General features: G+C 40.0%; 1 protein-coding gene across 3 annotated transcripts in view; it reads left to right on the top strand.

Moving 5' to 3' along the window:
* The window catches only part of arap2 (ArfGAP with RhoGAP domain, ankyrin repeat and PH domain 2), a 134,637-nt gene that overhangs the window by 18,752 nt on the left and 93,156 nt on the right, over positions 1-22,729 (top strand). For all 3 annotated transcript variants that reach the window (XM_028038910.1, XM_028038911.1, XM_028038909.1), the window contains exon 8: positions 11,960-12,080. In XM_028038910.1, the coding sequence (XP_027894711.1) occupies positions 11,960-12,080 (121 nt within the window). The remainder of the gene's footprint in view (positions 1-11,959; positions 12,081-22,729) is intronic.

Here is a 22,729-nt window from a genome sequence, read left to right as displayed (position 1 = left end):
AGCTTGGCAGAGTGAGAAAAGGGGCAAGGACAGAGTAAGATGCGTGACGGACCAACACTCTGTGCCTGCCCAACCGTACTGTAGAGTACACCGGTGTTGGCACCTGACCAGCTCTGAAGTGTGAAAGAATGACAGAACGGGAGGCTCTCATCTCTTATTGCCTTCATCAGCATTTTTCCCCTGGCTGTACCTCTCTTTCTGCCCCTTTGTGACAGTAGAGTTTGAAGTTTGGCTCATGTCGAGTGGAAGGTAGTGATGAGTCAGATTGGCGTGAGAGGAGAGGAAGCTGTAGGTGTTGCAGACCATAAGTGAAATTTAGATTCAAATATAAAATGGAGGGTGTTGTATTTACATGCCTGAAATGTATCAGAATAGTAATGACAGGCTATTTGTAATAATATGTAGAGTTCTTTGCAAAAGCACTCACATCTGCTTGAACTTTTCACATATCATCATTTTGCAATCACAAACTTCAATGTATTTCTGACGCTCCATGGTGAATGTATGAGCAAGTCGGCAGAGCGACAACGGAGAAAAAAAGATAGAAACCACAAGTTTCTGAGAAAATAGTGACAACCCACACGCTTTTGTTTTGGTTTATGCCAATGAGTTGCAAGTTTGAAGTAAATACATGGCTCATTAACATCTCCGACACATCACTCAACCCACTCCTACAGGCATTAGAAAAAAAAGATACTTCATGTTGACAACATTCACCTTACAGATGCCAGTGGTAAGAAAACAACGCAGGACTACTTACATGATCGGAGGAATTCCTGCATGTCTGCAAGATTTTTATTATTTTTTTTTTAGTTTCTCAGGGTGAGACGGAGCTCATTTATTGTTTTTATAACACTATTGTAATACATAGCATACCACTGGCATTAAGATCTAGGCCTGCTTGGCCTGAGGCCGCGCTGCTGCTGCTGTGCTGAGAGCGATATGATGGTGACAAGGTGGTGAGCAGTGGTGAGCTCTGCGCTGACTAACTGCATCTAGTAGATATAGCACCTGAAATAAAATAACTATTTACCCTGGCCTTTCATTGGGCTGAAAAAAACATTGTCTAATGTTATATTTATTGTTGCACTTATTTGAGGATTTGTTCACAGATGCTGTCCATCTAACCTCAACGATAGAGAGGTTTATTTTTTTGAAAAATGCCAGCCTAACATCCTATTGTCTCCAGCTCAATGTCACATATTTCTAAGGGAATGGAGAAGAAACAAGATCTGGTGACATAATTTCTCCAGCAACACAGACTGCCAACTTTCAGCTTTTGGCCTAATCAGAATCTCTAGATACGGAAAGTGGGTTGGAGACCCCAAAAGGTAGTTCTAAGTATTAACTTGGCTGCTTATAAATGATGGCCTCATTTTCAGATTTCTGTTTGTAAAAACTGTTGAAAGCCATGAAGCATTGTCTTTCCCTTTCTCAGTTATGCACTAATTTTTGTTGATGCATCACATGAAATCTCAAAACACTTTGAGACTGGTGGTTGTGAGGTGAAAAAGAAAACGCCCAGAGGCTATAAATACTTGTGCAAGGTGACATAAAAGATGGTACAATTTTTTTTAGTGTCCTTTCAAAAACAAAATCTTTTGAGTGGCTGTCGGGTCTCTCAAAATCCGCTTTACATCGTCATCATTTTCAATAATGACCATTTGTTCTTGCTATAAAACACATCAAACCCTTTTGTTTGCCTCTGTGGTTGGATGTGTGTGGGTGTGGAGTTGTGAACTCATACCCCTTTCTCCTAGGGCGAGCTTGTTTTCACTACAGCAGCAGTGCACAACATCACGATCAATGGTGTGGGACCTGTCTAATGCCTGCTCGTTAATCACCTACTAATTATAGCTCTCTCGCTGCCTCTGTCCTCCTGCCTTTCCCTTGTTTTCTCTTTCCATTACATTTGTTGCTTTATTTATCAGGACATGCTTGGTCGACAGCGGGGCGGCATTGGCGGAGGAGGCCAACGAGTCAGCACTTTGACTCGGCATAGTTGCTGCAGTGTTGAGAGAGATGAAAGTCTCTCTTTATGTGGTTGCGTGTAAGGGAAAACAGGGTTTGTTGTTCAGACTTGGTTAGAGTACAATCTCTCTGTTATCCTTGATTTGTGTGGCTAGCTGGAGCTCTGCACCACCTGCCTCCACTTTCAACCACCTCCAGCAGTTTGAGTGTGGTGGTAGGAAAACGATTGCAGGGAAATCTCCCAGAACTGCTTTGCTATGTGTCAGAAACAGAGAAATTGGAATTTGTTGTTCATTCCCCCACAGTGCCAGCTATAGAAATTGCTAGTCTGCTCATGGTCTCATATTGATGTCTTGTTGACTCTGGGCTATAGAACACAGAATTAAGCCATTTATTGATATTACAAAAAAAAAAACAAGAGAGCACTGTCTGAGGGCCATGTTCCTCCTTGTCCTTTTTAATAAGTTTTCTAACGTCACTCTCATAATATCATCAAATTAAGGCGTTTATTGTGGAGTTCAAATCAAGACACTTCCAGTATTTAACAAAATTAAAATTAAAAAATATCAAACTATCTGAGTGTATACTTTTCCTTTCTTTGCACCACATATGTTATTCTAGCTTTAGCGACATTAACACTGGTCTTTGTGGGTAGGCTTTTCAGCCTCGGCAAATCTCTTATTTCTCAAAACCGGCGCCTAGGAATATAGATTGCCATTTATTTGAACAAATCTTAACTTTTCCAAATGTAAAGACAATGTTGCTAGCACAACAAAAATGTTTTCTACCAATTTTCATGTCTTTAAAAGGAGCTGATGAGTTTTTTCCGATTGTAGCTAGAATGTCTTTCCTTAGGATGCTTGGACATACATGGCAGGAACAAGTGGACTTAGTTAGCCAACATGATTGCATTGATTATGCAACAATAAAAAACAAACAGTACAGCCTTATTTACATTATACAGATCCAGCTTGCAGTGCTAGAGCTTTAGGAATAGAATCATAGCATGATACAAAGGAATATTGGGTGTTTGAGATTTTACTATAGAAATTTGTTCATGTTCCAACAAAAACATGAGGAATACATGTACCTTAATCAACTCATGCTTTTTGCGAATCCCCCAGTTTTGGGGTTTGACATTTAACCACTTACTGAAATGTATCTCCATTTTTGTAACACTTTGAATTTGCTTTTTGATTTGCTAACAGCCACTTATTTTAGGTGCTGCATGCACAAAACATATTGTTCAATTCTAAACCATTTTTGTTGCAGCCCTTCAGCTAGGAACTTGATAAGACCTTTGAAAAACCAGAACATATTTGGGCGTGAACTTCCCTGTTCACGCCCTAAATGTGGCAGAGCCCTTATGCCTTATTTCTGCATTTTCGTCTTTGTGTAGCAGTAACTATAAGCAACCACTTTGATCATGGTTTGTCTGTCTCTTTAATCTGCTATAAAATTTTAACTGGGTGAACTAAAGTAAAAGGTTAGGACAGCTACTTTGCCTTGCAGATTGGGTTGTAAAAAAAATACAAACTTTTAGCATAAATGATCTCACAAGCCAATTCTAATAATCTAAACCACTAGATATTGTAGATATTTGACTGTTGCTTTCTGTCAGGTTTTACAGGTGGAGCAATTTGGTAAAAGTAGTGGAAAATGCGCTGAGGTGTTTTAGGCTATGCTGAATGTGCAATCTCAGAGAACATGATCTTTTTATTACCAAGAATAAAAAGGGCGACATGAACAAAAATACCCCTGGCTCATGCTAGCATAATCAACAGATTGGTTGTTTTACTGTCCATAACAACAAAACAAAACAACAACAAAAAAACCTATTCTCTGATTATTTCTGGGTTTTTTTGTTTTTTTCCCCCCAACTTACAACACCCAAAAAGCTCTTCTGTAGTTGAAAATCCACCGGGATCTGTCAACCCCAGGCAAAACTAATCATACTTAATCGCAGTCCCAGCTTTAAGGTCTCTGTCCGTTGTGATGTCATCACAGGGATAGCAGTGGTGGCGTGGGAGAGTAGTGAGATCTTCGGTCTCACTTCTCCCTCTCTACAGCATTGCCTCCAATCTGTCTCATCAATCACGCCTTACGCTCGATTTCGTCAACTCAGGGATTGGCTTTAGAGAATGCTTTGGGCTTGAGATGTAGTCTTCGGGGTCCTGGTGTACTGTCGTGTGTATGCGTGCGTAGGGGTGTGTGTGTGTGTGTGTGTGTGTGTGGAGGGAAAGCTGGGCTTTAGGGCTGTGGAATAAGAAAGTGAAATGGAGATGGGGATAGAGATAAGGGTGGCCAGAAGGCCAAAGGGGAGATGAGGCTTTAGGATTAGGCTCTTAATGTCAGTCTGTCTGGCTGTGTGTCTGCGGCTGAATAGTTTCTTACAAAGCTAAGAAAGCTTATCTGCTTACAGTACTACCTCTAGTATCTTGCCTGGATCTGTCCTTTGGCTTTCGCTAGCACTGTCATCTTAATCAAAACTTCTTTTTTTTTTTTTTGAACAAAAGAAGATTTTCATGTTCAACAAAGAAGAAAATGTTATAAATAAAACTACTTGGCGATATGTGAAAGACATTAAACCATGAGTATTGACTATTTGACATTTTCTTTGTTTAACATAAAAATATGTTTTTGTGATTTGGGTTGTTTGTCAACGGGATCATATTATTTCCACAAATCATATCCATAAAGGATGTTTTCGGATATACCCTGTCTATATTGAGACAAACTGCAACCATTCTTCATTGAAGAGACTCAAACCCATCCCAATTCTTCACAAGAACACCCACATTAAACCAAGGTGACATTACCTCTGCTTTACCCTTAAATAATTGAAAACTGGTCTAAAGTACATATTAAAGCGGAGCACTGTAGAAAATGTTGAATAACGGACTAGCCAGCCAAACCTGTGATACGTTAGCTTCATTCATACCAGATGCACAAACCAAAGGCCTCAACTTGTTTTTATTGGAGCACGACTTAAACACTCAAATACGGAATCTACTCAAAGTAAAGACTAACCAGTCACTGTATAGCAGGTACACTGTGTTGTTTTTTTTTTGGTTTTCAGCCTGTAGGATGGTTGTGCATGAAAATCTTTGAAAATCAGCAGTTTCTGCTCAGACAAGTCTATGTGGCGCCAACAGAAAAGCCATGTTCAAGGTCACTTCACTCTCTTGTCTTTCCTATTCCGATGCTGTTTGAAATTCAGAAGGTCGTCTTAATGCACTACTGTGATTCCGTACTCACCATGTGGCATTGCCATCTTAAATTCAATACAAACTTTTGAAAGAATCCTTACAAAAAAAAAAGGGATTTGGAGTGGTAACCTTAAAACTGAATTTATTAGTTTAGTGATGGACCAGATCATACTTGCTGTGAAAGAGGTCACTGTTTGAACAGACACACTGTCCATCTCTGAAGGGTTTCCCTCCCCACATCCTAACAGTTGTTATTACTGGTCAGCTCCAGATTTTAGCTACATGATCCACAAAATAACTGTTTTGATTCATTCTCACTTCTCTGGCTGGTTTTGTTTCATCTCAACTCCCTGTGCACGTCCCCTCTGAGCTCCACATGTCAGACAAAGTTAGTGGATAGATGATGCCTCTGGAGAATATAGAGCCAGGTATTTATTTCTCACTTCATTGCATGGAAAATGACGGCGGCAATAAAGTAAAATATGGATATTAACGGACAAGAGCATAATCCTGGTGGCGAATGAAAGCAAATGAATACTCCTTGCCAGCATTGGAGAAGATGTTTTGTTTTTTTTGTAAACAAAAAAACAGCAATTTCTTGCTTCTCCAAATAGCAAGAAATAAAAATTATATTCCTGGTAAAACACTTGAGTTTGCACGTCAGATTATAGCTCGTGAATCTTGCAAACTAAACAATAAAAGGAATTTAAGATTTAAAGATACTATCCATTGGTTTATCTTTTTATCTCTAACAAATGTACACTGAAACTAAAAGCCCTGCTGGGCAATGAGTTATGGATTACACAAAAACATGTTCTGCTTTTGCGTTTTAACGTTCATGACATCACGGGAGGCAAAATAATCTAGCTGATCAGCTGTTAATAAGTCTGTAAACATAATAACAGACAAGTTTGTTTTGACAGATTTTGTAATAGGTTTGAAAGCCTTTCAGTTGCAAGGGGTTCAGCCTTAGATGTTAGAGCCAGAGTTTTACTCAAATGACCCCCAAGCAGTGAAACAAACCATGATAATGACAGTCATTATGTTCAGGTCATTAACTGGTGTGATTCTGTTCATATTTCTCAACTTTTACGGTTGGTTTGCGTGCATTCTCACCACTCATGAAATGAGAAAATGCTACATTTTCCTTTTTATCACCATATGTAGTTGTAGGAATTGTCAGTGTAAGCAGTCTTGATTTGTAGCCTACCTCAACCGCTTCTCTCTTGTTGGCTGGAAGCGGTGGTGGTTTATGCTCTTTTTTTAGTCTGTGTGGCTAGTGATCATTTTTGAATGCAATGTACAAATTTGTTTGCAGTGATCTCCTGCACAATGAAAATCATTCACACGTTTTTCTTTTTCCATTTTCACACTGCAGACTTATTCTAAAATATATTTTAGTGTTGGTGTTTTCAAAGATCTGAGAAGTTTGTTTCTCCTGGTTTGACCAATTCAGATGTTTTTGGTTTAAAAAGAAAATGGCGGCGTACCCCAGCAATGGCTGATCTTCTTCTGGATGGTTCTCTTAGGTCCAGATAATAGAGACCACACAGCTTTTCCAGATGGCCAGTTGTTAACTTTCTCCAGATTTAACACTTTCCACTAGGAGGTTCACACACAATTTCCAGGACTTTGTTGTTTTGGTTTTCTGGTCTGTTAGGTCAACATATACAGAAGGATGTTCCACTCCCAACTATGTCCACTGAATAAGTTGATTGACACCATGTATTTTATTTTATTGTTATTTTTCATTTTGAGATGTGATGTGTGGATTAAAGAAAAGTGTTTTAACAAAATCAGTTTTGTAACAAGACTAAACTGAAGAGGTTTGAATATTTTCTGGTTGCATTATGGAGAACAGAGGTTTTCTTGCAATGCAAGTAAGCAGATTTTAAATAATTTGATTAAGACATGCAAATAAAGGAAATGTACAAAAGAAGCTTAGATGAATTGCCCCCCTACTGAATGTGAGGTTATTCAAAGAATAGAAGAGTGGAAACCTGATATTGGGAAAGTATATTTTTATCTTGAAGTAATGTTGCAGCAAATTAGGAAAGCAAGTATAAAAACCTATAACTTCTGTAATTTTTTATTATTTTTACCCAAGTCCTATCTTTGACATCTAAATTATGCAGTACACATTAAAGCAATTCTTTCCCATTGCTTCCATGCAACATGGAACTTGTTGTTTTGTCACAGCATGAAAACACCCAAATTCCTGACCCAAAATTTCACCCTGTGGGCGCATTTCCCAAAGGAGAAACACAAACATAGAGGAAAAATAACAAACATGTAAATTCAAGAATAACATAATGTAAGAGCATTGAGAATCTGTCTAGATGTAAGAATCTGTTGGAATTTTTAATGACTTTATAAAACCTTATAGAAACCCTGTGGAATCAATACAAGGTTGCAGCTGAAAGCACAAAAGCTTCAAGCCTAAATGTTTAAAATTTCTCTAAGAGTCATTTTCTCCCCTAAAAAAAAAAAAAAATTGCAATTTTCTGCTTCAGCCAGCTGGTGTCCTCGTACCTCCACTGCAAACCTGGATCTTTGGAGACACAACAGCTTAAACTCCATTTTGGTAGAGGCATCCTCCAACCATTTTTTTTCTTCAGTGTTTTTATTTAATTATTTATTTATTTAGCCTTCCTCTCTGTTTTCTCCTCATGGTGCCCCTATTATTGTAGGCTTTAGCTCCATTGCTTTGCTTTAATTGTTTCCTGAAGTTTACTAGTTTGCTTTTGAAGAGACACGGTTACCCTTGCAGCAGAGGCACTTTTATTCATTAAAAAAAAACGAATAATAAAAAAAAAAGAAACTGACAGAACCCTGTGATGGGACAGATTTAGACACATGTGAGTGTAAAACACAATTTGCGGTTTTGAGCTGGAATATAGACGCAGTAAGAAGGGAGAAAGTTGGAAATAGGTGAGTCACGTGTGCGTGTGAGGAGACAGGAAGGCCTCTTTGCGTTTCCCCCTCTTGAGATCAGATTGTAAGCAGAATTTAAGAGTATGTAGCTGCGATTTCCGATCGGAAATCTTCTCCTTTTCTTCCTTTTCTTCTGCTGCCGCAGTGTTTACAGGCCGCACAATAACCAATTAAGCAAACTCTCTCTGTTGTGACCCCAAAACCAGAATTAAAACAATTAATTACTGTTAACCCATACTGGGGGTGTACAGTAATTATCAGCATAACAACCGCAGAGATAATTCATGCGCACACACCCCTACACACCCCGGCACACACAAATGTAGACACATACTTCATTTTCTCCTCTTCTTCACCTTTCTTTGACTTCTTTCTAAATTTAGAGGGAAAAAGAGGCAGATACCACAGTGAAACTCCCAGGGAGAGAGACGCGCAAGGCTACGGGTCGGTAATTAGGTTGAGCCACTGCTTGCCATTGTTAACATCCTGCTTTAATATGAGGAAGACCCCTACCTGACCCCCTTAGGCATCTTCATTTTTACATTATGTCTCCCTTTCCCACAAGTATAATTTTTTTTTCTTCCTCGTGCGCCACTTTTAGAGCCCTGCATCACTCGGTTTGTAGCGTTTCCTGTGCTCTTTCCATTTCCTTTCTTTTACTTCTCTCCTTGGCCTTTTCACATGAACCTAATTTCTATATTTTTTTTTCTATTTCGAGCTCTTTCCATCCGTATGTATTCCCCCACCACCCCCACTCTCCCTGAGTTACTGTGCTAGTTGGTATATTTTAGGCCGTACTCTTTTTTTTTTTTTCTTCTTTCTTTCTTCCTTTGCAAACGTCAAGGTCACTAGCTTAATTAAGAATGGCAAGAGGGAGTCAGGAGTTCACCTCCTCTTTCTTCCCTCATTCATCCTTCCCATCACTTGCTTTTGCACTCTGCCTTTGCAGGACGTGACCCCGAGATAGGACAGTAGAGCAAACAAGCAGCATCATGCATGCCAATCAACAAAAGTCTTTTTTATTTTTTTTTTTGTCGGCTGAGAATCAAAATTCAGGTCAATACTACTAAAGATCAACAGAGGAAATGAATGAGTCATGTCTCTCTCGCTCTCTTTTTTTTCTTACTTTGCAATGATAATGACATTATCAACATGAATAATGCAATGTCTGCCATGACCTTTTTTTTCCTTAAATGCGAACCAAGGGATTTTTCCATCATTAGAGAAGCGTAATGTACTGTTCCGGAGTTCGCGCTGTCGCAAGAACATCACAATTTGAGATCTTTTTGAATTTTTCCACCTACTTTAAAGGAAATTCAGTGCTGCGCTTGTCACAGAAGGTTTTGAATTCCGATTTTGACAGCCGTACCATTCTGTCTCTGCCTCTAGTAGCAGTCATAACATTAAGGTTTAATACTTTTCCTTTTCTTTTCCGTTTCACACCCACATTGACCCAGAACTTTAATTGCCATTATCTTGGGAGATTGTAAAGAGGGTCAGAAAGCCCCTTGTGCAACATCCTGCCTTAATTTAATGCTACTTTGGGGAAAAACATGAGGGTAATAAAACATTGCACACATTCAAACTCTTCTTTACCTGTACCCGTACCGCACGGTGGTCCAAATCCCAGAACAGTGTGCGTCCCCATTTTCTTTTGTCTTTAACATCTGTGAAGTTTGTTTTTAGCCTCTATATTTGTTTTAACATGTCCCTTTGCATCTAAAGAAACATTATTTGTTTTACTTTTATTTTTTGAGGTCTCGCATTTTGCTAATTTTGAGTCGTTTCCTGCCGTTCTAATACTGATTTGATTTTGCTCTTTAACCTATGCTCCTGCTTGTCCAAGGGCTTGTGCCATTTATCGAAGTTGATGATTGAATAAAAAAAAAAAACAGCAGCAGCAGCCATTTGTGGGAATGAACTAGGCACAACATTTGATGAGATATTGATGAAAGCAATGTGCTAATAGGGGGAGTACTTGTGGGCTTACAGATGCAGATAATGACGGTAGGATGAATTTTGGCTCTAATTAGGGATGCACTAATCACAATTTGCAAAAATCTCCATCTTGTTTGTAAAACACTGACCCGCTGATACAGATTTTTGCTAACTTCCCATCAAGGGTGTTTGTAGAACATATAACAAATATATGTCAGAATACCTGTGTGAGAGGAGACATTACAAAATAGGAGTTCACTAATAATACCAAGACAAAACTTTAACAGATTTGACATCTTTATGTCTTTGTGTAGCATTTTGTGGTGTATTCCCTTTGTACTCTCTTCCAAATTCCCAGTTGCAAGAAACAAATCAACCACAAAAACAAGAACGCTACCTGAAGTCAAGATTACAACTAGAAAAGCAGGAGCTCACCAAGCACCATTGAGATTTCTATCCAAATGTGGCTTCACATACATAGAAAGTTGAAAATTGCTGGTATAAACTACCAATACTTAATGTTTTGCATCTCATTAAACGAGTGACACACATGTGACTATAAATTGTCTTTCACTTGATAAAATTGACAGAAAAATATTATCTTGTATTGCTAAGTAGACAGTGAACTATAGAATGGAGATATTTACCTTTTAACTCTGACGTAATCAAAAGACCAGGACAGATGTTAAATTTTGAAACGATAGAAAAAAACTTGGCTGTGATTTAAGCCTTCTTGTAATCTTTTTTGAAGACTTGCGCTCTCTCGCCTTTTTTTTGCAGCCTAATTGAACCTCAGACATTCCTCAACATTTGGTTGAAATTAATCTTTATTAAACAGCTTTTTATAACACTCTGTCTTCTCTGACTTCATTTTAAACACTGCTCTAAATATGAAAATTTTATGTATTTAGTGGACACGGGTATTTGGGGCAGCTGGGGATTACAGCTACCCACAACTTGTGACTAATAGTTTAATAGTTCGAGCAACAAATATTTTTCAATATGCATTAATACTTGGTGCTAGCTGCTTCAGCACTACTGCAAAAGCTAATATCTACAGTCTTTCTTATCAGATTGGAGTTGAAATCAAAGAATGTTAAGGAAAATGAAGGGTGCCCCTTGATTGGCTGTGTGTCAAGTAGCATTTAGATGTTTAAGCTGCCCAAGCTGCTTTTTCTTCTGAAAATTTTAGATGTGCTCTATAAAAGGATCTGCGACCTGGCAGATTTTCAGCGACTGATTAGGGGTTATTTTTTTGTAGAAAAATCCATGAATAGTTATACCACAAACAGGCAGGGGATTGCTTTACTTCCCACAGTAACAACTTCTGCACTAGAGTGCTGGTGGTGGTTTTAAGTTGTGCACAAATCAGAGAAAGATTATTTTTTTAGAGTTTCCGGCTGAGCAATCACTGGTTGGTGCTGGTCCAACTGAAAATCAACCACTTCCTGTCCCCAATAGAGAGATCAACTACTGCCGATCAAACTTAACTTTCTCACTCTGACTGTATAGCAGATTTTTTTTTTAATTCCAGCAGCATCTGTAGCATTTTGACCCACTCTGCTTGTCCGAGAGCTTAGTGCCGTTTATTGAAGTTGACGCCTGAAAAAAGAACAGAGGCAGCCATTTGTGCAAACAAATTTGACGCTGCATTTGATGGGATATGGTTCCGCTTTGATGAGGATGTCTGTCACTGCTGTTTCAAACCGAACTCAATCCCAGCTGATGGTAATACAAGTCCGATTTACACATCTATTGATGCAAACAATGCACTGGGGGGAAAAAGTCATTGTGTGTTTACAGATGCAGATAATAGGAATAAACAGGAATTCAATAGCAATATTTGCATGAATGTAGCTCAGTTTGTATGTGTGTTTGGAGCACTTATTATGTGTTTTTCTGTTTAGGAGATGTATTCCAAAGGTCTCATCCTGGTTAGTGCCATCAGACAGGTGAAAGGACTGGGCGAAAATAAGTTTGAGGTCATCACGGGCCTCCGGACTTTCACATTCCGGGCTGAGAAAGAAGGTACATCAAGTCCCTGTTTTTTTCTGTCTTTCTTTTCCTGCATTTTTCAGTCATCTCTCAGCTCCCCAACATGTTCTTGCTGCTCGTCAGTCTGGATCTGTCACTCTGACCGTCTGATTCGCTGCCTACCTTTGTTTTTTCTCACTCTCTCCTTTTTACAGTCTCCTCACTCTCTCCCAGAGTCGCCTCTCTTTCTAAATGCCTCTGTGGTAATCTTCTGTCTTTCACCTATTTTCTCTGTCTTTCTATAAATGCACTACTCTCTCTCCCTCGCTCTCTTCAGCTTATTTTTCTCCCGCAGCTAATTTCAGCAGAGATTTTCCATAACTCTGAATCTTTTCGCAAAGTATCACTTTGCGAAGAAAGAAGAGGTGTTTGTTTGGACAAGATTTTCCGCCTTTCAAAGTCCATATGAAAAGATCAATAACAGTTTATTTTTTGTGTGTCTGCGTTAAGCAAAGCTAAGGAGACTGGTAAGATCAAGAGAAGGGGGTGACAATGACAATCATAGCTATTTTTTTTAAACTTCAACCCAGAAATACAGTTGTTGGAAGAAAATTCACATTTCATGTTCAAATAGCTCCGTTCAGGTGCGCTGGACCAGGGATGCATCTAAAAGTTGCAGGGTGGTAGATCTCCAGGACTGGACTTTGGCACCCCTACTTTAATATAATAATGGCATTTGCATCCCAGGCCTTAGCACAGTTAGCTAAGAAAATTGTTTTTGTGTTTACAGACAATCTACATCTTTCCCCTAAGTGTAAGACTTCTAAATCCTTCCTGTTCCATGATAGAAATTGAACACTCAAAAATATAGATTAGAGCAAAATTCTATAATGACTTGACTTCTAAAATTCCTCACTGACACCTATGATTAATGCTATTAGATTAGCACAACTTGGTTTGGCTATATGTGATGCATTACGTGATGATAAAAAGTAAAATAAAATCTGATTTTTGAACTTCCCGCTGACCAGTCACTAGTCAGGGATGATTAAGATGAAAATTACTCACTTACGACCATAAAGCTGAAGAAGACAGAAGACAATTTTAATGTTGTGTGTTTTTTGTTTCCTTTATTTAACCTGTAGGTCATAGTGCTACTTTATGTTCAGAATATGTGACAAAACCGAGGGAAATAATTGACTTTTTAATGAACTGGAGTCTGATTTAGTTTCTTGTCTCTTAGGTGGAGAGTTTGTATCGAGGCCTGAATAAAACAAAGGGAAGAGCTACTTTCTGGTCCTTGCCTTCTCCCATCAGCTCCCTGCCTGTTTGATGGCAGTCAGTTAAGCAGCTCAGGTCAAACAGCTTGTTCGCTAATCGTCCGTCTGTGTCTCGGGTCAGATATCGTGCGCCCTTTGATTCCCCTGAACGAGTAAGATTGGTGAAATTGAGGTTTGCATAATAATGGCTCTGAGAAGCTTCGACTCATTGTGTGGCACATTGTGAGAAGAGAATGAACGAAAACAAAAGCGCACACATTAATTACATTAAAAACTTTCTTGTTTATTCATTACGGCACAGTGGTTATTGCACCTTTGTGCTCTGATTCAGTTCTACCACAGGCAAAAAGTCCAACATTTACTCCTCAAACAGCAGGCATCTTTTTGTACATGCTGACTATTCATGTAGCACCAAAACATAATGATAAATCCACAGTAAACAGTTCTTTATATGCTAAAGAGATCCTTTTTCATTTGAATAAAGTCTGGAGTTAAAAAGGTTACCAATTATTTGCTTCAGATTCAGTCACAATGTTGATATGTTGAATGAAATGAGTGCCCTCAATGTCAATGGAGGAAGTCACTGTTCAATGTCTTTAGGAAGGACCTTTCCTTTTTTACAGCTAACTGGACATTGTGGAAACTCAACCACAACCTACACTGCATGTCACTGCAGCTCTTTTCAATGTAAATGGCTTATTTACAATTAAATAACCCATTATTGTTAAAGTTGTCGTGCCTTGAACTACACTCGTTTGATGAAATAGACTTTGAGCATAATGTGGACATGAAAGGATTGCTGCTGCCACACAATTCTTGCCTAGGAAACCATGTTTTTATTTAGGAAGCTAAAACAAAATAAAATTTCTTATACATATATATCCTATAGGCAGGGGAGCTTGAGTGTTCTGCCCAGGAGAGTATTTGTTTCCAGGCCTTTGCTCCTCTGGAAGGGAATTTAATTTCTACCTTTAACTTTCTACACACAGTTCTGCTATTTCTGACTAAAGCACTATAATATTTCTCAACCATTCTAGTTCAAGTTACTTTTTTTTTTTCACATGTCCTTTGGTAGCATTTCAGGAATACTATATAGAGAAGCTAGTCGACTACATGTGGCAGGGAAGTTTTGCTCTGCAGAAATGATATCTCAAGATGGAATCCTAATTGTGTGATTGCTTTATTAAATCAAAACTGTATTCAGTATTATTGTAGGCATGCCATATTGTCTTAATAGTAACCTTTCATCCCTTTGGATTGCTTATATTTTAGTGCGTGTGCTTGTGTTGAATGTTTGTGAGTGAGTTTGTCACCTTGAGATGCACAGTTACAGTGGTGAGAATGGTAGAAAACCTGCAACCCATAGCACCCAAGAACAGTAAAGCACAGGTGGACTCTGCTCTTTAAGACTGCAGTAGCCCCAGGCAGACAGATGCAACACAACAGTGCAGCCATATGCCTCTCAGAGGTAGATGGACAATGAAGCACAGGAGCAGCAGCCACAGGTCAAAGAGAGGTATAGGCTGAAACGTAGTGCACAGAGCCCCCTCAATCCAGCCTCACAGTCATCTGCCACTGTGCAGGCCAAGTCTGTGACTCTGTGGCTTAGGGCCTGTTCCAATCCCCAGCAGTAAGACCAAGCAAAACGTAGGTCTGACATCCACCCAGAGCACCGGACAAGCACAAGCCCACAGCTTTAGCAAGAACTCAGAAGGACCAAGGTGTGGAAGACACCTAACTATCCCATCTGATGAGCTTTCCCATTAGAGGTCAAGACACTGCCAAGGCACTGGTATGAATCCACCTGGGGGGCAGTACCCAAATTAGCCCACTCCTGTCCCACCCATGGTCTTAAAAACATCACTGACCAAGGCCATTGAAGAGTAGCCCAGGACCCAGAGACCTGTCAAACCACTCAGGACCCCAGGCTCCATCTGGTGCACCCAACTTCCAAACCCTCACTGTCTGCCCAAGCATGACCCAAATCTCTTAATCCCCTTCCTGTCCCCAGACTCTACTCTGCCCCACCTATACTTCCCAGCTCCTGCCACCACAGCCTTTGGCTCACCCACCAGGCCAGGGACAGTGGAGAGCCACCCTCCAACCATCACACAGGCAGCCACCCCACAGGAAGCCAGAGCAGGCTACAGCCCATCAACCAGTAGAGCCAGCAGGGCAGACAAGAGGGCACAGAGGTTGTTTAATAAATGTTGCTAACGTAAGGAATATTTGCACTAAATCTTTTAATAAAATTTTGCATCAACTTGTCCAATATAAAAAGCAGTATATTGAACAAGCCAAGCACAGACAGTCTTCCCTGCTGCAGCTGTCATTTCACTGTCATTATATCAACGGCAATCAGCTTGTTTTTGTCTGTTCACGAGTTGTGTCCTTAGGGGGATCATTTATCACAAAGTCAGTTCGCTGCTCGTTGCCACACGTCACACTGACGCATCTTGACTTGAGCTGAGAACAAGCAGGAGCTGTCTGATTTGGAGTCCTCTGACCCGTCTGGAACAGCGTGAGGCCTCTCCTGTAGAAGTGGCCACCGCCATCAGATTTAAGGAGGGGAGGCAGGAGGAAAATTGGAGCAGGAGAAGTACAGGAGGAGAAAAGTTGGTCTCATCACCTCATGCAACTTTAAACAGGCCTGTTTGCCTGGTGCTGAAGAGTCATCAATCTTTGGGGAAGCACGTGAGGAAGGAGGAGACGCTGGGAGATGGAGGGAAAGAAAGAGTAGGTTAGTGGAGTGAACGGAAGGAGCTGATGGAGTCGAGGTAAGGAGGACGGTGAACAAAGTGATGGAGTGACGGTCAGAGAAGTCCAAGAGGTGGAGAAGAAAAAAGGGAGCAACGAGAAAGGGAGGGGATTAAACCAGAGAAGAACAGGAGGGGATAATGCCACATGCAATCTGTGTGAAAAAAAGACAGAGAGAGGTTAAGGCAGCAACGGTGGGGAGAGATGAAAAGAGCAGAGTGAAGATGGAGAGGAGGAGGAGGGAGAAGTGAGTGAATAATTGAAGGCCACCGGAGAGAGTGTGCACACAGCTGTCGGCTGATTCCCCACTTGGTCCGCAGGTGGCCTCTTCCCTCAGGTACTGTCAGCTTGAGAGAGGAAAGATAGGAAGAAGGAAGGAAGAACGGAAGACTGGGATAGAGTGATGGAAAGCAGGCTGGAACTTTGGGGTTGGAAATCTGCAGATGGGCTTCCGACAAACATGCTACTTGACAGAGGACAAGATTTATTGTGTTAAAAAGAAATATAAAGGCAAGCGATTTGTATTCTCATGTCTTGGCATTTGCTTTCCACAAGTGCTTGTAAAACATGTTGGTTTAGTTTGAGTTGACAGGGAAGCGGCCCAGAGAGATGTAGAGAATAAGTAAATAAAAATAAACACAGTGGGAGCGGGTCAGAGAGAGAACACATCTAGAATTATAAGACCTTTAGTTTGACTTTATTTAGTTTCTGTAAACGTATTTGCAGGTCGTGCACATCATTTAATCTTATTTTTCTTTTTGTTTTTTTAGAAATACAATTTTGAAAAGTGTGGAGTAGATTTGTATTTCCCCCCCTTGACGAATTTCCCTGAATAAAACTCAGGTCAAACAAATTCACAAGTCACCAAATCAACAGACACTGTCCGCTTGTGTGTAAATTAATCTCAATTAATTCATCCATCGGTTTTGTGGTGGATCCCATGGGTTTGTTAGAAAACATAAAGAACAAGCAGCATCATAAAAACTAATTAACTAAGCTATACCATTTGTAACCAATAGGAAAAACCAATTGCAGTACCCACTCTTTAGTCCAAAGAGGGCAGCACTGAGAAGTTTTACTCAAAAATGTCAAAATTTGCACAGTAGCAAAAGATGGCACAGTTGGGGCCCAGTTTATACAGATTATCTGCAAAAAAGAATTGATTTGGGGTTTAATTACGTTTTTTATTATTCTTTTTAAACAATCACATTGAGCCCTCTAAACATGCTTCTTGGCATTCATTGTTAAATAGACTGAGTCTTTGTCTCATCTGACCATAAAATGCCTTTAATAGTAATAAAAACACACCCACCCCAGGCATACTGTCAGTTGAAACGGTGCTTCAGAGTCCGTCCATTTCTGTGTAAAGCTCTGCATCTTCTTAAAGGTCATCAAACTGTTTTCTGCAAATGCAAGTAATTTAGGTGATGGCAATACAAACGGGCTATAATGGAAATGTGGTTCGTATAGCTCATAATGTCAGCTGCATAAGAAATACGAACATTCAACAAATAGACACTAATGTGAATGTTTAATTCAGTATTTGTAGATTTTGGCATGAAATGTTTGAAATGAGAGAAAATAAATGGAACCGGACAAAAAAAACCCATATTCTTTTGTTTATTTTTTTCCCTTTTTCTTTTGTTATTCCTGCTGATGGAGACCGTGTGGGTGGCTTTTAAGATCCCTGTTGAGCGCGGAGTGGACCTGGCTCTCATCTCATCCACTTTCTGTGAGGATTATATGCCTCTCTCTCCTCGTCTCTCTCGGTGGAGAGTGGAACAGTCTTTCAGATAGCTGGCTGCACATGCATATTTCCTGTAATAAGCGCCGAATGCTGGATGGAGCGGTGGGCTTTATTTATTTATTTTATGCATGCAGAGGTGAAGGCAGAGTTTAAAAAAAACAGCTGATTTTGGCAAGCAATGTAGAAATTTTACTTGCTTTTGAAGAGAGACATACTCCATAACATATGCAGAAAAGAAAAAATTTCAAGAACGCAAATCAGATAGGCACATGCAGGCGTAAATTTCTCCTAATTCTCCCACCTTTCTTCCTCTCTCCATCCCTCCATCTGCAGTCAGGCTGACAGCTTGGTCGAAAGCGAGAGATAAGCAGAAGGAGAAAAGAAGGAGGCCCCTGAATAAATGAACAGGCAAATAAGTGAGTGCAGGGCAGGTAATGGACCTCTGAAAGCAAGGTGGGGACGAACAGTAAAGAGTAGTGATGTACAGAGCTGTCAATAATTGAGAAGGTTGTTTATTATTGATACGCCAGCTCTTTGTGAATTCATAAGAACTTCATGGGCTGCTGGACCAGAGACGAGCTCAGGTACAGGAAGCAGATGCACTGTGTGGGTCCTCAGTTGGGTGGGAAGGCCTGCAGAGATGAGAAACTTCTCCATGGGATGTGTTTATAACCAAAGTCGAGGTATAGACCGTCTGTTTGACTAGGAGTTGCTTAAGAAACACTGTCATTCTGCAGAGAAATTCAACATTAGGACAACAACACATGCTCCAGTTGTGTTTTAATCAAACCAGAAAAGCAAAGTATTCAACATCATGTTTGTGGAGCAAGAGCAAAAACATGTTCCTGCTCATTTAAAGGGCATCTACCAAATGTGTGTCGGTTCCTCTTTTTGCTACCAAAACAGCCCTCACCACTAGACCTCTAAAGATTTGCTGTGGATTCTGTAGCTAAGGTCTTAGCACAAGATCTGTCCTGGAATTTGAGAGATGGAGCGTTCATGCGTAGGACGTCTCATAGATTGCTTTATTGAGATCAGTAGAATTGGGAGGCCAATTTCTAAAACTCTTGGATGAGATTTCTGTATTGGGGGGGAAAAATTGTGTTGGTCTTAGGTAATTTTCTGGTTTTCCCAGAAGCCATATGTTTGTTTTACTCACTCTAAGCTAAAATAATAAGTCAATAATCAGCAAAATATGCAATACACTTTTGTGCTATAGTTTTATTTCAAAGTGGATTAAACTCACTTTCTCATTTAAAATCTCTATGTTCTATATCCCATAGATGCAATTTGAAAGAATTTTTTGCACATTTTGGAAATGGCTAAGAACGTGCATAAATTGTTCGCCGCCTTGTGTTGTTGCGCAACACCCCCCCCTCCTTTCTGTCTCTACTCTCTCACTCTCGTACTTCCTCTTCTGAGAGGGGAGATGTGCTACCAGCTCTCCGTCTAACGGGTCCGTTGAGTTTCCTAAATCTGCTGGGATTTACCCTGTCCAGAACTGAAGTAAACTCTGTTTAAGCTGGTTTCGAGAAACGATTCGCCTGGTTATCTGACGGCCTACATCCAGGTGTCCCACCCTTCTTCCCCCTGTGAATTAGCCAGACTGAGCAGCCTACAGCCAACTAGTTTCACAGAGCACACCTGTTAACGGCCGCTCGTTCTCTATTTTGCAACTTGCATTTGTTATTGAACCAGGTAGGTTTTAGTGACTCGGGCGAGTCCCAAGGATGAGGTTTTAAATATGGGCTACCAGCAACCTAAAAACATTTTCCACCTCTTCCTCTCCAGAATCAAACATCACAGCTATTTTACAACCATCAAAGAACTTTAAGGTGACTCATTAACTGAATGTCCACAACATCTTTTAGATTTTCTTTATGCTAAATATTTTATTAGTAAGGCATTTTTGCAAGGGTCAGTACAGCTTAATTCAGTAGCAGAAATAATCAAATAAGTAAAATCAGTCATCTAGTCTATCTTTCCCTACTGCTGATACTGAGAACTAAAAAAGGGAACCTTTGAGAGAGACGGACGGAGTTTGGCGTTTCGAACCCCAGACCTGGCTTGATGATGAAGAAGGTGTGGCAGCAGGAGGAAGATGTTGATCGGCGAAGGCCAGGATCTCCGCAGGTCTGATGAGCCTCCTCTCCGCATGGATGCTGAGGTCACACAGGACTTGGTGCTGGCAGGAAAAAAGGCACCAGTTCTTCTTCCTTGTCTTTGTCTTCATCTTTGTCTTTGGGGTCAGAACCCAGCCGATGAGAGAAGTGCGATTCGAAGCCACAGATTGTGGGCCAGACGGGTTGGTCCCCATGCGCAGGACAGTCTTCGGCTCTGTGGCCCCGGCTCTTCTTCAGCTGCAGAGTTCTTTGTCCATCTCGATCTTGGCTCGAAGCTGCCCGGAGGATCCAACGAACGGTTCCTCTTTTGCACCCACCTTATATAGGGTTCATCTGTCTGCTTAGACAGATGATCTCATATCCATCACTGTCTTACAGACATTTCCTGATGTCTGTGCCAATGTCTCAGGGTTGCTCAACCTCCTGTGTCCCTTGCCTGCACAACCTTTCACCTACTCTCTACCTCCAACATATCAGTGATGTTTAATTGCAGTTACACCTTTTTACACCATTTCAAGTTTAATGTCAAAATCACATTTATCACATTTATTTTCTTCAGCTTCTCTGATCTATCATTCATTTATGATTTTACAACCATAACTTATTAATTATACTTATTATAATCTTAATGTGAGTTATTACAGATGTTTTTCTGAAAAGAAACCAAGAATAATCCATGATTCTAATTATTTGATACCAAAGTTACAGTTACTTGTTTTTCTTGTAAGTGTTCCCACAAATATAAGTGTAAGTATTATTACAAGTAAATCAATATTAATATAAGTATTTTACTTTGAATCTTATCAAATTACTCAAAATGTTTAGATTTAATTTTTTAAAACTTTCATGCTTTAAAATAAGGAATAGTCTCAGCTATTTTTATAAATCTGCAGGCTGGAAACTTCCTCTTTTTCCAGGAAACCTGCTTTTCCTGTTTAATGACTCTTTCTGACTGACTATGATTTCTTATGATTAGATAGAAAAAAGTAGAATTAAAGCAAAGTTTGCATGAGACAAAACAACACACACAACCAGATTTATTTTATTGACACTTAAGTCTACTGTTGGGCCCTGATGTCACTTGAGTGATTCATTTTAAAGATAACTTTATTATTACTGTTAAACTAAAATCTCCAGCATGGGGAAGTGGGATGAGCTCGGATTTTCTTGACACCCCCTCCACGAGGTCAGACCTTTCACATGCTGGGAGTCCATCACCCTCCTGCAGTTCGCCGTCCTCATCCACTAGAAAGAGAAGATGTTCGTCTGGGATGTGAAGATGCAGATTCTTCATCCTCAGTTGTCACAGAGGGCTCGGTGTAGTCATCAAAACTCCACTTCTCTTGACACTTGGAAAGCTTAAACTTGGACTCAGAAACATGTATTCATCATATATATAATCTCAGTTATGTTGCCTATTGAAGGCCGAATCAGTGCATCTCCTGCACTTGTCGACAGGATGCACAACAAAACTTTCTTCAGATTGGGTTCTTCGTGTAGACAATTAGATGTCAGTGTGCCTCTTCATCCTTACCAGTCCGGTACATGTTGTTCCTTACTGGATTTCTTTTTATTCTGCGATACATTGAAGGAGACACAGAGTTCCTGTCAGCTCTGGGAACTTCTGTTCTCCAAATAACCGTAAGGGGAAAAAGTAAAAAGACAGATCAATAAGCCATAACTGAAAGCATTATTTTCTTTATTCCTTTCATGGATGGGCTTCGGCAGTGTGATTTGCAAAAATTTCTTGATATTTCCTGGATGGCAACCACTTTGTTAGCTGTGCTGACATGATTTGTGCATATCAAAGAACAGGCACATAATGAACGTAATTGGACACCAAAAGCCAGCAGAGCAGTTATTACTCGAGGTAAAAGCATCAATGTTTAAAACAGTTGGTGACAAATGCAACCTCCTGTTCCTCTAGCTTTACTTTGGCATCTTGTGTTTTCCCGATGAGCGCCTCTCGTTCGGTCCCATCGCTGGTGTTTGTTGTTGGATCTTGGCTCCGAAGATGCATGAATTTTGCACATAAATCTGTTGACTTTTCAGAGTCTTTAGAAACCTTCAAATATCCTTTTTTATGGCAATAAAAGAATGGTGGAGGGAGAAAAAAAAGTGGATTCTTTTGACTTTTTCAAATTTGCAAGACTTTCCCAACTGATTCCATAGTTTGATACTAGTTTGCAGATTTTATTTGATGCTTGTTTTTCTGTCTTTGTGTTTAACACTTGCCTCTGTGGGCTCAGCTCTGGACCTGTGATGTTAGACTGTGTGTGTTTGCAATCCTTTGGTAATTCTTGTGTTTCCACTTTGCTGGCTTTGATAGCTCAGTGTCTCGGGCGGTGGGGGAATGGGCTTTACAGTGTCGGCTTCGTGTCTCCTTTTAAGTCTGTTTGAAAAGTTGCAGAGGAAGATGTCTGACAAGCCCTGTTGAGTGTACATTGTTTGAATGTAAAACCCTGGCTGGAACATGACGCCTTTGCTCTGTGTTGGTCCATTTAGCTGAGCTGTGATCCAGGGAGGGATTTTCAGTAAGTTTCCTTTTTTTTTTTCCAAATTCTGTTTTGTTCAAGGACACGAGAATTTTTGGGACCAAACTAAACATGAAGCTGGATGAAATTCCATTTGTTTAATTGTCATGCACAAGTATTTGCATGCTTATAGTTTCTACTGTTTTGCTTGATCACTCAGACTTTTAAAGGCCCTGTCATCTTAACTACAACTCTCTGTAAACACGGTTTGCATTGCTTTTTCCTTATTCATTTTAATTCACTAAGATTTGTTTTGTATTTA

This window comes from Xiphophorus couchianus, chromosome 14, assembly GCF_001444195.1.
Source record: "Xiphophorus couchianus chromosome 14, X_couchianus-1.0, whole genome shotgun sequence".
Taxonomy (NCBI): Eukaryota; Metazoa; Chordata; class Actinopteri; order Cyprinodontiformes; family Poeciliidae; genus Xiphophorus; species Xiphophorus couchianus.
The sequence above is the reverse complement of the archived record's forward strand: the minus strand, read 5'-3'. Positions and strand labels throughout refer to the sequence as shown.